Source organism: Chiloscyllium punctatum, chromosome 44 (genome assembly GCF_047496795.1).
Source record: "Chiloscyllium punctatum isolate Juve2018m chromosome 44, sChiPun1.3, whole genome shotgun sequence".
Lineage (NCBI taxonomy): Eukaryota > Metazoa > Chordata > Chondrichthyes > Orectolobiformes > Hemiscylliidae > Chiloscyllium > Chiloscyllium punctatum.
The window spans coordinates 19,575,721-19,591,441 of NC_092782.1; the positions used below are offsets into that span (position 1 = coordinate 19,575,721).

The 15,721-nt window shown below is 40.5% G+C and overlaps 1 protein-coding gene across 11 annotated transcripts in view; it reads left to right on the forward strand.

Annotated features, from left to right (window-relative positions):
• Positions 1–15,721, forward strand: part of nedd1 (NEDD1 gamma-tubulin ring complex targeting factor) — a 52,939-nt gene that overhangs the window by 24,328 nt on the left and 12,890 nt on the right. For 10 of the 11 annotated variants that reach the window (XM_072562417.1, XM_072562413.1, XM_072562411.1 and 7 more), the window contains 6 exons: positions 1,621–1,831; positions 2,836–2,979; positions 3,081–3,128; positions 4,406–4,614; positions 5,987–6,064; positions 12,990–13,131. In XM_072562417.1, the coding sequence (XP_072418518.1) occupies positions 1,621–1,831; positions 2,836–2,979; positions 3,081–3,128; positions 4,406–4,614; positions 5,987–6,064; positions 12,990–13,131 (832 nt within the window). The remainder of the gene's footprint in view (positions 1–1,620; positions 1,832–2,835; positions 2,980–3,080; positions 3,129–4,405; positions 4,615–5,986; positions 6,065–12,989; positions 13,132–15,721) is intronic. The other variant, XM_072562418.1, reaches the window with a different exon arrangement.

A 15,721-nucleotide genomic window follows, 5' to 3' on the forward strand; every position in this document is an offset into this window, starting at 1 on the left:
ATGTGAACATAGGTGGTATAGTTCGTAAGTTTGCTGAATGACACCTAAATTGGAGGTGTAGTGGACTGTGCAGTGGAATTTGATCATGTGGGCCAATGGGATGAGGAGTAGCAGATGGAGTTTAATTTAGATAAATGTGAGATGCTGCATTTTCGAAAGGCAAATCAGGGCAGAACTTAGACACTTAATGGTAAGGACCTCCAGATGGATAAGTGTGAAGTGATTAATTTTGGAAGGTCGAATTTGAATGCAGATTGCAAGGTTAAAGGCAGGATTCTTCACAGTGTGGAGGAACAGAGAGATCTTGGGGCCCTTAATGTATTTGTAGAATCCCTTTTAAATTCTCCTTAACTCTATTTGCCATAGCTATCTCATATCCCCTTTTTCCATCCTGATCTCCTTCTCAAGTATACTTCAACTGCCTTTATATTCTTCGAGGGATTTGTTCGATCTTCGCTATCTATACTTATGCTTCTTTTTTCTTGACCAAAACCTCAATTTCTCTAGTCATCCAGCATTCTCTACACCTACCAGCCTTGCCTTTCACCCTTACAGGACCATGTTGTCTCTAGACTCTCAATATCTCATTTTTGAATGCTTTCCATTTTCCAGCCGTTCCTTTACCTGTGAACATCCATCTCCAATTAACTTTTGAAAGTTCTTATCAAAATTGGCCTTCCTCCAGTTTAAATCTGAATTTTTAGATCTGATCTATCCTTTTTCATCACTATGTTCAAACTAATAGAAATATGGTCACTGGCCCCAAGGTGTTCCCCTAATTGCTTTCATAAGTTCTCCCCGTAGTTTCTATGGCCAGATCCTGTGTTATTTTAATATTGTAAACCATTTTTTAAACTTTTTCCATAACTAACTTGAATCTCATTATGTTGTGGTCAATATGTGTAAGTAATCTAAGTAATTTAATATCTCCAAAATGCTTTCCCATTACCACCTCATTGCCACCTGTCCAGCTTTGCATCTAGAATTAGATTCAGCAGTTACCCCTTGAGCGTTCTACACGTTGATATCAAAAGTTCTTTCAGGTACATTGAGAAATCCTGCCCCTCTAAACCCTTTACTTGAGATAGTCAAAATGTAGTGTTGGAGTAGTTGAAATCCCCTCATTTTATTGCCTTACTATTTTACACACCTCAGGTGAATTGTCAACGTATTGACTAAGTGCAGGTAACTGGGATTAGTATAGTTTGGTATTTATTGGTTGTTTTTGTCATGGTGGGCCAAAGGGCTTGTTTCTAAGCTGTTCCGCTGATTTCCAGGAGCATTGGATGGCAAGTACAGAAATGGAGGAAGAGGATAAAAGAATGTGTGGCTCAAAAGTTGGTGCAGAAAGGAAGATTTTAGATTCCAAAATCATTAGAACTGCTTCAGGGTGCTTTCCAAATGTGCTAAAAGTCTCTCGAAACGTGCTAGCCACAACGCACAGCCTTCCAATGTCACAGTGACTCCAGTGGCCACTCAAGCTTCAAAACCCAAAACTGAAATTTTGGCTTGGGTTTTCTTCAAGTAGTGTTGCCAAATCTCTCCAATAACTTTTTCAGCTGTTCAATTGTTAGGAGCAGGCTTATTATGCTGCTTAAATGGGCGCTTTCTCTCTTCTAGTCAAATGGGAGTAAAAACTTTACAAGCAGAGGCTCATCTTCATTGTCCACCACAGCTACCAAGAGGACTTCAACTAAGGTGAACAGTGCTCCAGGAAGTGGCAGTGCAAAGGAAATCCAGGAGCTTACTGCACAAATGACATCTGCACCAGCTGTGAAAGTACCTACTGTCCTAGAAGAAAAAGGAGCTGAAGCTAATCTGGATATGAAAGGTAAAACTCATTCTGTTTGAATGACGAGAAAAGGGCAGACAGTGGAATTGAAAATAAATACAATTGAAACTGAAGGAGCAGGATAGACTTGTTGCCTGTAATCTACCTGATAAAATTATGAAGTTGAATTTAATTAAGAATATATTTAATAATTTGTGGGCTACCACATATACAACTCCAGTTCCACACTGCATGCCTAACTCTTCAGGGATGGCAATAAAAACTGCTTTGCCATCATTACCCAGATCCGAAGTAAATATGTTTAAAAGTTATAGAGAGAACATATTTGAATTCTTTTGTGCAAAGTTTTGACTGGGTAGCTGTTCAAACTTTGTTTGTTTGGAAGTATGGTACCCGAGAGGTTTCTGCAACTGGAGAACCAGCGCAACTGTTGCAAGTTCAAATTCCATAATGGGCAGTTTTAAAACTAAATTCAGTACATCCAGAATACACACACAACTCCAAAGCTGGTCCAATAATGTCCTTCAAGAAAAGGAAGCTGACACTTCCCTCCTGTTTGCTACTTACATGACTCCACAATTCCATATTGTGCTTGACTTGCTTGAGATCATGATTACCTTACATGGGTAATGAATATTGATTTTCCAATGTTACCAACATCCCAAGATCTCATAACTGTATATTTAAGCAGTAGAGATTTAAATTCTTAACATTCAATGTTTTGAGTGTATTTGTATATCTCATCTCAGCAAAAGCGTTTAGGATAATTTTCCAGGAATGGCAGTGACCTATGTAACCAGACTCAGGAGGGAAGTAACTTAATTTCTTAACAGAAAAAATATCTGGTAGATATTGTAAAATGGCAAGTAGGTTAAAATAATCAAATAATTGTTAGGCTGGATGCCCTTGACTTCTGGCTTCGAAAAAAAAAGTTTCAAGGTGTATTTAGAAATTAGATAATATTATTCTTTAAACAAACTGGGGCAAATCTGAATTTTTGCTCACTAATAAAACTGACTTTGCTATTTGTGTTTTATTTCTAGGTTTATCACATAGCACCAGTTTGGATGTAATTCCATCCAAAGAAACAGAAAATGCAAAAAGAGCAGATAACAGTGGCAATTTTAAAAACCTCGATTGTGTGGGTAGAAACAGTTTTGGAGATGTATTCTCTCCCGTCAGAGATGGTAAATTGATTTAAAATCACATTTATTAGCATTTACTGAATTGTGTAAAATGTTCATGATCCACAACAATTATTCAAGATGATTATTGTTTGTTTTTCTAGATGTCGCTGGATTAAAGACAAATGAAGACAGCATGACAAAAGGAAATGGTAGGATGGGCTTTCTTGACTGGTAGTTAATTTACTTAGCTTATGTTGAGAAATCCACTAGTGGATCGTCCTTTCTGAAGCCTGGTTCCAGCATACCTTGGACTGATGAGATGAAAGCTGCAATTATCTACAGCAGTCCCATTTTAAGATAATTCCTAACAGTTGCAATCCTGAATCAAAATTGCTGAAAATATGGCACATGGGTGTAAAATAGTGAATGCATTGAAAGGAAAAGAAATTGTGTTTGAGAGGCGCAGATTGACACCTAATCAGACCTCTTGGTTGACAGGTGAAGAATTTGTGTTGATGGTTTGGTGACACATCTCCTTTGGAATTACGGTACATATTAGGAATGATTTTAAAGTATTATTGCTATAGATTAAAGTCTAATTTTTATGCCATTTTTATTTTGGATGCCATGTTTAAATTTAGTTCTGTTGGTAGCACTCTTGCCTCTTAGTTCAAACCAAGCAGCTGTAGGATCAGTTTGACTTTTATCGTCCAAAACCTAAGAGCGTTGAGTTTTGACAGCTATGTTATTTGATTATTCTCTTGAACTGTTCTGATTGAAATTGTGTGCCTGAGAATTTTAACAACAGCAAAAATAAACTAAAATAGAAATTCTTAGGCCGAGCAAGTGAACATCTGAATGTTGTGTATATATGTGTAGCTTAAGTAGAGGTGAGCAATTCATTTTATTGGAAGTGAGTGGGTGAGAGTCAATGCACAATGTTCAGGTAGCTTGAGGCATAATAGCTACCTGATAATGAGTATTACTTAGTGGGAATCTCTCTTCTGAAAGATTCATTTCGAGGATTCTGCAAGAGCAGTAATTGGTTAGTATTATTTAAGAGATGGCAAAATGTTGTTGCCCTAAAAAGTGGGTGGAAGCATTTCAACCTTTATGCATTTTGAAAAGGCCGGCCTACTACGTGGAAGAGCATCTTCACACAAATGATCATGGGAATCAAAAGGCCATCAATACAGAGAAAAGAGACTTAGACATTGAATTTCAGAAATAACAGAAGAAAGCATTTGTGAATAAATGGATTAAAAAAAGACATTAGAAATATAGGGCATTCATGGCTAACAAATAACAGTACATCTAAAGGGTCTACCAAGGGTCAACCTAAATCATGAACAAACACATCTCTATTATACTTTTTACATGGCTAATTTTGATCCCATCATTATTAAAAATGGTAGTTGGCCCTAAAGCATTTATTATTATGTTTTAAATCATTCCTTGTGCATAGCAAATATATTTCTCTTCATAGGTTCAGGCTTTTTGCCACAGTTGAATGCTATATTTTCCACAAGAAGTAATCCAGTGGGTGCCAGTACACAGGAAGAGTTGAACTCAAACTCCTTGCAAGGATTTGGATCTCCATCTCCTATTAAAGAGCAGACTCCACAGCGAGACATGAGTGCCATATTGAGCAAGCTCCAGAGTGCTAAGCAAGATTCAAAAGACCTAGTTAGCCAGGTACTACTAAATCTATGTCAATTGTAGTTATATTTCATTTTGCTTTAAATCTTGAGGACCAATCACATCGATCGTGCATGTATTCCATTAAGTTTAAATGACTAAGCTGTGGTTGAATTGAAATGTTTATAAACTATTTGCAGATTTCATGTTGATGTAGAGAAATTATTGAGGTGGAAATCCAGAATGAAAAGACATCAATTTAAAATTCGTGAGACCAGTTTGAGTGAAGTAAAATTCACTGTTTCCACTCAAAGGTAAAGGAAATTAGGAACATTTCCTCCAAAAAAAATGTCTGAATCAATTGCAATCTTCAGGTCTGATTTGGATCAGTTATAGATGTGTAGGAATATTGATGGACATGGGACAATGATGGATAAATGGGAGTTGAAGTACAGATCATTCAGAATCTCATTGAATAACAGAGCAGTCTGTCTGGGGGCAGCACAGTGGCTCAGTGGTTAACACTGCTGCCTCACAGCGCCAGGGACCCGAGTTCGATTTCCGTCTTGGGCAACTGTCTGTGTGGAGTTTGCACGTTCCCCCCGTGTCTGCGTGGGTTTCCTCCCACAGTCCAAAGATGTGCAGGTCAGGTGAATTGATCATGCTAAATTGCCCGTAGTGTTAGGTGCATTAGTCAGAGTTATTGTTGCCGTGTAATTATAGAATGAGTAAGCTTTTTGAAGGGAGAAATTTATACATGATTAAGAAATGTTGTGTCTCACATATTCAGAATGTGTTAGTGATTTTGACAGAGTTGGAAAATCTGATCGCTTCTGCAGGGGGATCGGAGCTGTAAAAGTAGTGGCTTAATCTGATCAGTCACCATGCTTTTCCAGGCTCGTTTGCTGGGGAAATCAGTTTTTACTGTGATGCTAGACCTCATTTAGAGAAGGCCCTGTTATATTTTTGTTTTCATACTTTTGGTTGCTTTGCCCAAAATACCAGTACAGCTTGTAAGCCTCTGTGATCATCTTTCTGACTCTGCACATTTACTCAATGAGTGAGAAAACCCTTAGTAATAACAGCACTGAAAATAAGTCACACCTATGTTGGTTTGGTAATGTTCTATAAGGAACCTTGCATTTGGAGAATTATTCGACTTAAACCTACTTGTTACCACTCTGTCATTAAAATATGTAATTGATGCGGCAATAAATTCTGTGAGCTGTTTTCCAATTGTTTCTCATTATATTGATCTCGGCTTTTGTTTTGACGTTTTTTGCATTAACATAATAGTATCAAGAACACTTGTAGATAATATTTTCCCTTGCCTCTCCTGGATATTGATTTTGTTAAACGTCAATGGACAGTAGTATGTTACTACAAGAATTCCCTATGTAATGATGTACAAATTCCATATTCTTAACAGGAAAATAAAGTCGTAGGAATGCAGAAATCCAAAATGATTGAGCATAATGGCCAATTGGGAACTGCAAGATTGGATCAGGTAGGTGCAGAACAACAGTGGATGCTCACAACTTGGGATTTTCCAGTTGTCCAAATCTTTGTTTTAAGAACTTTAAAAGTGGAAAAATTTTAAAGGCATGAAATAAGGTCCTGGGGTTTAAGTTAGGGGCACTTATGAAAACATAAAAATTATTCAATATGTATAGAACACTGGTTTGACTTGGAGAATTGCTTTTAGTTCTAGAGACTAATTGGGGCATAATGTGAAGGCACTGAAGAGATTGCAGAAGAGACTCATGAGAATGTCCCACGGAAAAGGAATTTCAGTTTTTAAATCAGAAGTTAGGACCCATTTCCTTAGGGAAGAAAGGTTTGAGAGATTTGAACGGGGTATTCCAAATCATGATTTTGGGATAGAGTGAATCACAGATGTACACGTTGGAATGATTCTGGAATACTGTGTCCACTTCTGGTTGCCTATAGCAAGAATATTATTAAGCTGGAGAGAGTTCAGAAGAGAGTTACCAAGATGTTGCCAGCTATAGAAGGTTTGAGTTATAAAGGCTGGATAGGCTGGGACCTTTTTCGCTGGAGTGTAGGAGGTTGAGAGGTGACCTTATAGAAATTTGTAAGACAATGAGGGGTATAGATAGAGCTAATGGTAGTTGTCTTTTCCCAAGGATGGGGAGTTTCAAGACTAGGGGGCATACGTTTTCAAGGTGAGAGGAGAAAGTTTTAATAAAGACTTGAGAGGCAAATTTGTTACACAAGGTGGTTTCCATGTGGAATGAACTTACCGAGGAAGTGGTGGATGTGGGTATGATTACAATGGTTAAAAGACATTTAGGGAGATCCAAGATGGCAGCGGTCTGAGTGGTTTGCTATGCTGGGTTCTGTGCCATATCCCCGGCAAGGTGGACCTTTACTTCTCTCGATAATACAAAGTTACTGAACATCTGGAGCTGTTAAAATTTGGGATTTGACAGCTCTCCGAGCAGAATGAAGGTGAATAAAGAAAAAGGGGCGAAAGTAGTACATCAGGCTGGGCACACTCCTATTGTGTCGGGGGTGCTCAGAGCAATTGCTCAAACTCCCAGGATGGCCCCTTTGGATTTAATGGGGCAGCAGCATTTACTCAGAGTTTGCCAAACTCTGAGAAAAGATTGAAGCAGCGATGGAGCCAATATTTTCCATGCTGAAAAAGCATGAGCAGGAGAGTCAAACACTGGATCAAAGAGTAGAAGTAGTGGAGCAGAAGACTATGGCATTAGAGACCATGGCGGAAGTCTCGGGAGGAAGGATCCAAATGCTTGAAGACCAGGTTTGGGTCCTTCAGGAACAAGTGGACAACCTGGAAAACAGAAGTAGAAGAAAAACTTAGGGCTCGTGGGTCTCCCGGAGTGCGAGGAAGGTGAGGACCTTGTTGGTTTCCTGGAGAAGTGGCTCCTGACGTTCCTGGGCTGGAGTTGGAATCGGGTTGGGTGAAAGTGAGGGGTCCACCGGATCGCAATGCGCAGGTCTGGGCTGGATCTGCGCCCCTGCCTGGTCCTGGTGCGACTCCAGCACTATATAGAAAAACAGTTAGTGATTGAAACAGCAAGAAGACTGGGAAGAGATTCACAGGCTTTAACATACAAAGGCTCAAGAATAATGTTTTTTTCAAGACTTCTCATGAGCCATAATTAAGAAGAGAAAGGCATTTGATGAAGTTTAGAGAAACTTAAAGGATCTGAACATTAAATATTCCTTGATGTACCTAGCGGTGTTGCATTCTGCTCACAGAGGGATGGTTTATAATTTTGATTTAGCTGAAAAGACAAAGGACTTTGTGAACTCTTTGAAATAAAGGGCTCAGGTCGGGGGGGTGGGGTGGGGTGGGGTGGGTGGATGGAGGAGGGACACAGCTACTGATAATGGTACAGTTTTTCTTTACTTTTTCTGCCCTTTTTTTGGTCTCCTCTTTCCCCTTTTTTGTGGTAATTGGTTTTGTAGATTTTGTGCTGCCTTGGCGTAAAACGTGACTTAATTATCATTTCGGTCAGTTGGTTATTGTCTGGGTTTCTTTTTGCTGCTGTCCTTTTGTTTTGGAGATGGCTATATCTGTGGTTAAGATGTATGGAGAGGAGGGGGGGCAAGATGGGTGTTCATTGTTAGCTCTCAGAATGTAAATAACATGTTTTCTTTATCGGTGCATTGCCTGGGGCTAGGATGCAGGCTCAGTTGGAAGGAGCCAGGATGGTAGAAAGGATTGGGAGAATTGCCCCCTTTGGGCAAGAGGAGAGATCTCTAGTGAATTGGGTTTTTTTTGGGGTGTGTGTTAAAGTTAAATGTAGTGGTGAGTTGTTCTATTTCATTTTTATAGGAGTAGCTTTTAGCCTTCATAGATTTAATGTCTTTTTCGCTTGCCGCACCTCAGATAGGCTTCCTCCTCTTGGGAAACCATGGGCTGACCTGGACAACCATGGCTAGTGATTTGTTCAGGTGGTGCACCTGGAATGTAAAAGGGAGCCATTCCCCCATTAAAAGAAAGAAGGTGCTGTCAAGCCTTAGGAAAGAAAAGATTGATATTGCCCTGCTGTGGGAGACACCTTTAACTGATAAGGAACATCTGAAGCTGCAGCAGGGGGGTTATGGCAGGATATTCTTCTCCCTTAGCTATACTGTTATTCCAAGTAACTGAGCAAATTAAGGACGAACATGGAAGGTTCATCATTCTTAAAGGTGTAATGCATGGAGAAGAGTATGGCTTTCTGAATGTTTATTGTTCACCTGGCACACCCTCTTAAATTTCTAACTGATGCAGTAGCTAAGTTAATTAATCTTGGGGTGCACCACAAGATCATATGAGAGGATTATACCCGCCTAATAGATCCCGGGGTAAACAGGATGCCAAGAGGCCTGGCAAGTACTCCTGCGCAATCTCAGTAGTTGGTGGACATACGTGAGGAGTTGGGATTAGTGGATGTGTGAAGGCATCTCCATCCCTAATGGAAGAGACTTCACTTTTTATTCCAGCCTACACAAGTGCCACACACGAACTGACATGTTACTTATACTGTCGGTTTGTTTGGACAGAACATTGGCTTGCACGTTTGGGAATATAACTATCTCTGACCATGCACCAGTGTATTTAAATGTTTAAAATCGAGGGTGAGGTATAAATGCACAACACTGGTGCATTGACCCATTCCTGTTAAGGGATAGCAAATTTGTTGAGTACATTACAAGAGAGTTCAGGGCCTCTGGGATATCAACTCTAGTGTGACCATTATTGCGGCAATACTTTGAGGCCTGATCATAGAACATAGAAAAATACAGCACGGTACAGGCCCTTTGGCCCTCGATGTTGCGCCGATCCAAGCCCACCTAACCTACACTAGCCCACTATCCTCCATATCCCTATCCAATGCCCCTAAAGAGTAGCAGTCCACCACTGCTACTGGCAGGGCATTCCATGAACTCACGACTCGCTGAGTAAAGAATCTACCCCTAACATCTGTCCTATACCTACCACCCCTTAATTTAAAGCTATGCCCCCTCGTAATAGCTGACTCCATACGTGGAAAAAGGTTCTCATGGTCAACCCTATCTAAACCCCTAATCATCTTGTACATCTCTATCAAGTCACCTCTAAACCTTCTTTTCTCCAATGAAAACAGCCCCAAGTGCCTCAGCCTTTCCTCATACGATCTTCCTCCCATACCAGGCAACATCCTGGTAAACCTCTTCTGCACCCGTTCCAGTGCCTCCACATCCTTCCTATAGTATGGCGACCAATACTCCAGATGCGGCCTCACCAGAGTCTTATACAACTGCAACATGTAGCCGCATTGTTCTAACTGCCCTAACCAAAAAACCTCCTTTCCGTAATCTATCCCACTAAACACTAAGAATTTTGTGCATTTTATAGCAATCGTCTCACCAAAGCCTTGTAAAATTGTCATTAGATCTTGTTACTCACATAATCCTGTTCCTTTGTAAGAATGGTTGCTGTGATATTTGCTTTCCTAATTGTAGGCTGTACCTGCATGTTAACTTTTTGAAAATTACACAAGAATCAAAGAAATTGTCATGGCTTAGAAGAAAAGTTCTACTTATTGTGTCAGCACTAGCTCTCTAAATGAGCATTGACTTTAGTGCATTCTCCTGCCTTTCCCCCATAGCAGTCAATTTTGTTCCTATTTAAATAATTATGGAATGTCCTCTTGAATGTCTTGTTTGAACACACATCATCTATACTTCTAGGCAGTGTTTTACAAGCATTAACTGTTCACTCTTTTTCAAAAAAGTTTTTCCTCACATCAAATCTGTTTCTTTTGGAAATTATCCTGCATCTTTGCCCTCCCATTCTGCAATCTTTTACCAGCGGTGTCAGTTTCTGCTCATTTGTTCAGCCTCCTCATAATGTTGAAAACTTCCATCAAGTCTTCTCTTAGCCTTTTCTCAAATGAAAATAGTTCCAACTTCACTAATCTAACTTCATTGCTAAAGATTCCCATCCCTTAAATCATTGATTTTTCTGCACTCTGGTACAATGCAAAGAGATCAGACAGTGCCTTGGACTGTATTCCTCTATTAATAGATGCTAGGGTACTGTACACTCAAACTGCACACTATCTATCTGTCCTGCAATCTTAAGCAACCTAGGAAAAGTAAGAGGCTCAAGACTTGACACCTGATGTACTCCACTACAAACCTTCCTGCCACCCAAAAAACAACCTTTGCTTTTTTATTTCCTATCCTTTATTCAAATTTAAATTCATTTTGCAACTGTCCCTTTTTAGTCCACAAGCTGAAACTTATTCACACAAGTTTGTTTTGTGGCGCAATATCAAATTCATTTTGGAAATCCATGTACAGAACATCAACAGTATTGCTCTCATCAACTATCTTTATTATTCAAGGAGCTTCAGAAATTAATTAAGCATATTTTTCCTTTAAGCTTCATGCTGGTTGTTCCTAACTGACCCACATTTTTTCATGTGACTTAATTTTATCCTGGATAATTGTTTCAAGAAGTATGCCCAGGACTAAAGTTAAACTGTCTGTAATTGTTGGGCTTATCCTCTCAACCTTTTTTGAACAAAAGGGTTGCTATTCTCCAGTCATTTGGTACCACACGTGAGTCGAAGGAAGACTTGTTGAAAAATTGTTGCAAGTACATTACATTTCTCTCCATATCCTTGGATGCACCTCATAGGAAAGGGGTAGGCCATTCAGCCCCTTGAGCCTGTTCCCCATTCAGTGAAATCATAGCTGATCTGTGGCCTAACTCCATACACCTGCCTTTGGCCTATTTTCTGTTATGAAGAAACGTCACTGGACCTGAACAATTAACTCTAATTTCTCTCCAGAGGTGCTGCAAGACCTGCTGAGTTTTTCCAGCAATTTCTGTTTTTGTTTATGATTTCCAGTATCCACAAAAGTTTTTATTTGGCCTGTATCCCTCAGAGTCGCAGAGTCATATGGTAGGGGATCAAATCCTCCTGTTCAACACATGCATGCTGAACAAGTTGCCTGCGTTTGGCCCATTTCCCTGAAAACCTTTCTTATTCACGTCTTTTAAATGTTGCAACCGTACATCCACCGTTTCCTCCGGCAGCTCATTTCACATATAAATCACCCTCTGTGTGGGAAAAGTAGCCTTTCAAGTCCCTTTTAAATATTTCCCCTCTCACCTAAAATTATGCTCTCTGGTTTTGAGCTCCCTTACTGTAGGGAAACAGATCTTTGCTATTCACCTTATCTCATGACTTCATAAACCTTTATAGGGTTTCCCCTGAAGCTCCTACACTCAGTGAAAAAAAGTCCCAGACTATCCAGCTTCTCCTTTAACTCAAACGCTCCATTACAGGTAACATCCTTGTAAATCTTTTACTGCACCATTTCCAGTTTAATAGTATCCTTCCTATGGCAGGGCAGCCAGAGCCGTAGACTCATAGTTGTACAGCTTAAAACATACCCTTTGCCCACCTGTACTTAACATTATCCCAAACTAAACTAATCCTCGTCATTTACTGGCTGATATCCTTCCAAATCTTTCCTTTCATGTTTCTTTCTAGGTGTTTTTTAAACTTTATAACTGTGCCCACATTCACCACTTCCTCAGGAAGTTCATTCCACGTGTGAACCACCCTCTTTGTAAAATCTTTGGCCTTCATGTCTTTTTTTTTAAAATCTCTCTCCTCTCACCTTAAAACATATGCCCTAATTTTCAAATCCCGCATCCAAGGAAAAAGAATCTATCATAAACCCTATCTAAAAACCTCATGATTTTCTAAACCTGTATCAGTGCTGTACACAATACTCTAAAAGAGGCCTCATCAACATCTTGCACAACCACAACATGATGTCCCAAATCCTATATTCGATGGTCTGACCAATGAAGACAAGCTTCTTTTCCACCCTGTTTCCCTGTGATGCAACTTTCAAAGAAATATGTACCTGAGCCCCTATGTTTCTCTGTTCAACAATACACCCAGCCCTCTACCATTAACTGTGTAAGACCTGCCTTTGTTCATCTTAATTTGAATAAATGCAAGGTGTTAAGCTCTTACCTACCTCTCCTTGGCCTTCTGCCTAATTGACCAAGATCCCTGTGTAATCTTGGATAACTCCCTTCACTGTTCGCTATGCCATCAATTTTGTTGTCATCCGCAAGCTTACTAATCATGCTTTCAAAGTTCACACCCAAGTTGTTTATATAAATGACAAACAGTAGGGCATCCATCACCAATCCCTGCAGAACACTGTTGATCATATGCCTTCAGGATGAAAAACATCCCAGTTTGAATGTGTATTCAAGATATTACTGGAATGGGAAATAGAACTGTGAATGTTAGTGTAAAATAGTATAATGTAATGCCTTTTGTTTTTAGTTTGATGTCCCACATGAGTCCTCAATGGCATTAAATGTTTTTCTTTTAAGATATTAATTTGTTAATTGTTTCAACATGTTTGCAAAGTTGCACACATCAGTTGCTGAGTGTGAGACCTTGGGGACACCGCTAACATCTTCCATGGTGAAAACACCTGATGTATGTGAAAGAAAAGGAAGAGAATTTCAGTTTCCTCAGGAATCCCCGGTGCTGGAGACCTCTACATCTGGTGAGCAGTGACTGGTCTATATTTGTAACTGTTCTGGAAGGCATGACCGGATGGGTAGAAAGGCCTAAATTTATCAAGCACATAAACTTGAGTCATAGAGATGTATAGCACGGAAACAAACCCTTCAGTCCAACTTGTTCATGCTGACCAAATATCCTAACCTAATCAAGTCCCATTTGCTAGCCCTTGGTACACAGCCCTCAAAATTCTTCCTATTTATATACCCATCCAGATGCCTTTTAAATTTTGTCAGTGTACCAGCCTCCACCATTTCCTCTGGCAGCTCATTCCATACTTGCACCACGCTCTGTGTGAAAAGGTTGCCCCTTAGATCCCTTTTAAATTTTTCCCCCCTCACCCTAAACCAATGCCCTCTACTTCTGGAATCTCCCACCCCAGGTCTATTTATCCTATCCATGCCCCTCATGATTTTATAAACCTCTATAAGCTCACACTTCAGCCTCTGACGCTTCGGGGAAAACAGCCCCAGCCTATCCAGACTCTGCCTGTACGTCAAATCCTGCAACCCTGGCAACATCTGTGTAAATCTTTTCTCAACCCTTTCAAGTTTCACAACATCCTTCCAAAAGGAATGAGATCAGAATTGCACGCAATATTCCAAAAGTGGCCGAACCAATGTCATATTTGCTGCGGCATGACCTCCCAACTCATATACTCAATGCTCTGACTAATAAAGGAAAGCATACCAAATGCCCTCACTATCCTACCGACCTGTGACTCTATTTTGAAGGAGGGCAATGAAACTGCATGCAAAGGTTTCTTGGTTCAGCAACACTTTCCAGGACTTACCATTAAGTGTATAAGTCCTGCCCTGATTTGTTTTTCCAAAAACCAGCACCTCACATTTATCTAAACTGAACTTCATCTGCCACTCCTCAGCCCATTGGCCCATCTGATCAAGATCTCATTGTACCTTTTTCGCTGTCCACCACACCTCCAAGTTTGGTGTCATCTGCAAACATATTAACTTTACCTCCTATGTTCACATCCAAATCATTTATGTAAATGACGAAAAGCATTGGACCCAGTACCGATCCTCGTGTTACACCACTGGTCACAGGCCTCCAGACTGAAAAACAACCCTCCACCACCACTTTGTCTTTTCTCTTTGAGCTAGTTATGTATCCAAATGGCTAGTTCTCCCTGTATTCCATGAGATCCAACCTTGCTAAGCAGTCTATCATGACAAACTTTGTTGAATGCTTTACTGAAGTCCACATCCACCACTCTGCCCTTGTTAATCCTCATTATTTCTTCGAAAAACTCAATCAAGTTCGTGAGATACAATTTTCCAACACAGATCCATGCTGACTACCCCTAATCAGTCCTTGCCTTTCCAAATACATGTAAATCCTGTCCTTCAGGATTCCCTTCAACAACTTGCCCACCACTGATGTCAGGCTTACTGGTTTATAGTTCCCTGGGTTTTCCTTGCCACCCTTCTTAAATAATGGCACCATGTTAGCCAGCCTCCAGTGTTCCTGCACCTCATCTGTGATTATTGATGATACAAATATCTCAGCAAGGGGCCCAGCAATCACTTCCCTAGCTTCCCACCGAGTTCTCGGGTACACCTGATCAGGTCCTGGGGATTTATCCACTTTTATGCATTTCAAGACATCCAGCACCACCATCTCTGTAATATGGACGTTTTTCAAGATGCCACCATCTGTTTCCCCACATTCTATATCTTCCATGTCCTTCTCCACAGTAAAAACTGATGCAAAGTATTCATTTAGTATCTCTGCCATCTCCTGTGGCTCCACATAGAACATAGAACATAGAAGAATACAGCGCAGTACAGGCCCTTCGGCCCTCGATGTTGCGCCGATCAAAGCCCACCTAACCTACACTAACCCACTATCCTCCATATACCTATCCAATGCCCGCTTAAATACCCATAAAGAGGGAGAGTCCACCACTGCTACTGGCAGGGCATTCCATGAACTTACGACTCGCTGAGTGAAGAACCTACCCCTAACATCAGTCCTATATCTACCCCCCCTTAATTTGAAGCTATGCCCCCTTGGGCATACGTGGAAAAAAGTTCTCACTGTCAACCCTATCTAACCCTCTAATCATCTTGTACACCTCTATCAAGTCCCCCCAAACCTTCTTTTCTCCAATGAAAACAACCCCAAGTGCCTCAGCCTTTCCTCATAGGATCTTCCTACCATACCAGGCAACATCCTGGTAAATTTCCTCTGCACCCGTTCCAGTGCCTCCACATCCTTCCTATAGTATGGCGACCAAAACTGCACACAATATTCCAGATGCGGTCGCACCAGAGTCTTATACAACTGCAGCATGACCTCAGGACTCCGGAACTCAATTCCTCTACCAATAAAAGCCAGTACGCCATATGCCTTCTTCACTGCACTATTTACCTGGGTGGCAACTTTCAGAGATCTGTGTACATGGACACCAAGATCCCTCTGCTCTTCCACACTACCAAGTATCCGACCATTAGCCCAGTACCCCATCTTTTTGTTACTCTTACCAAAGTGAATCACCTCACACTTAGCTACATTGAACTCCATTTGCCACCTTTCTGCCCAGCTCTGCAGCT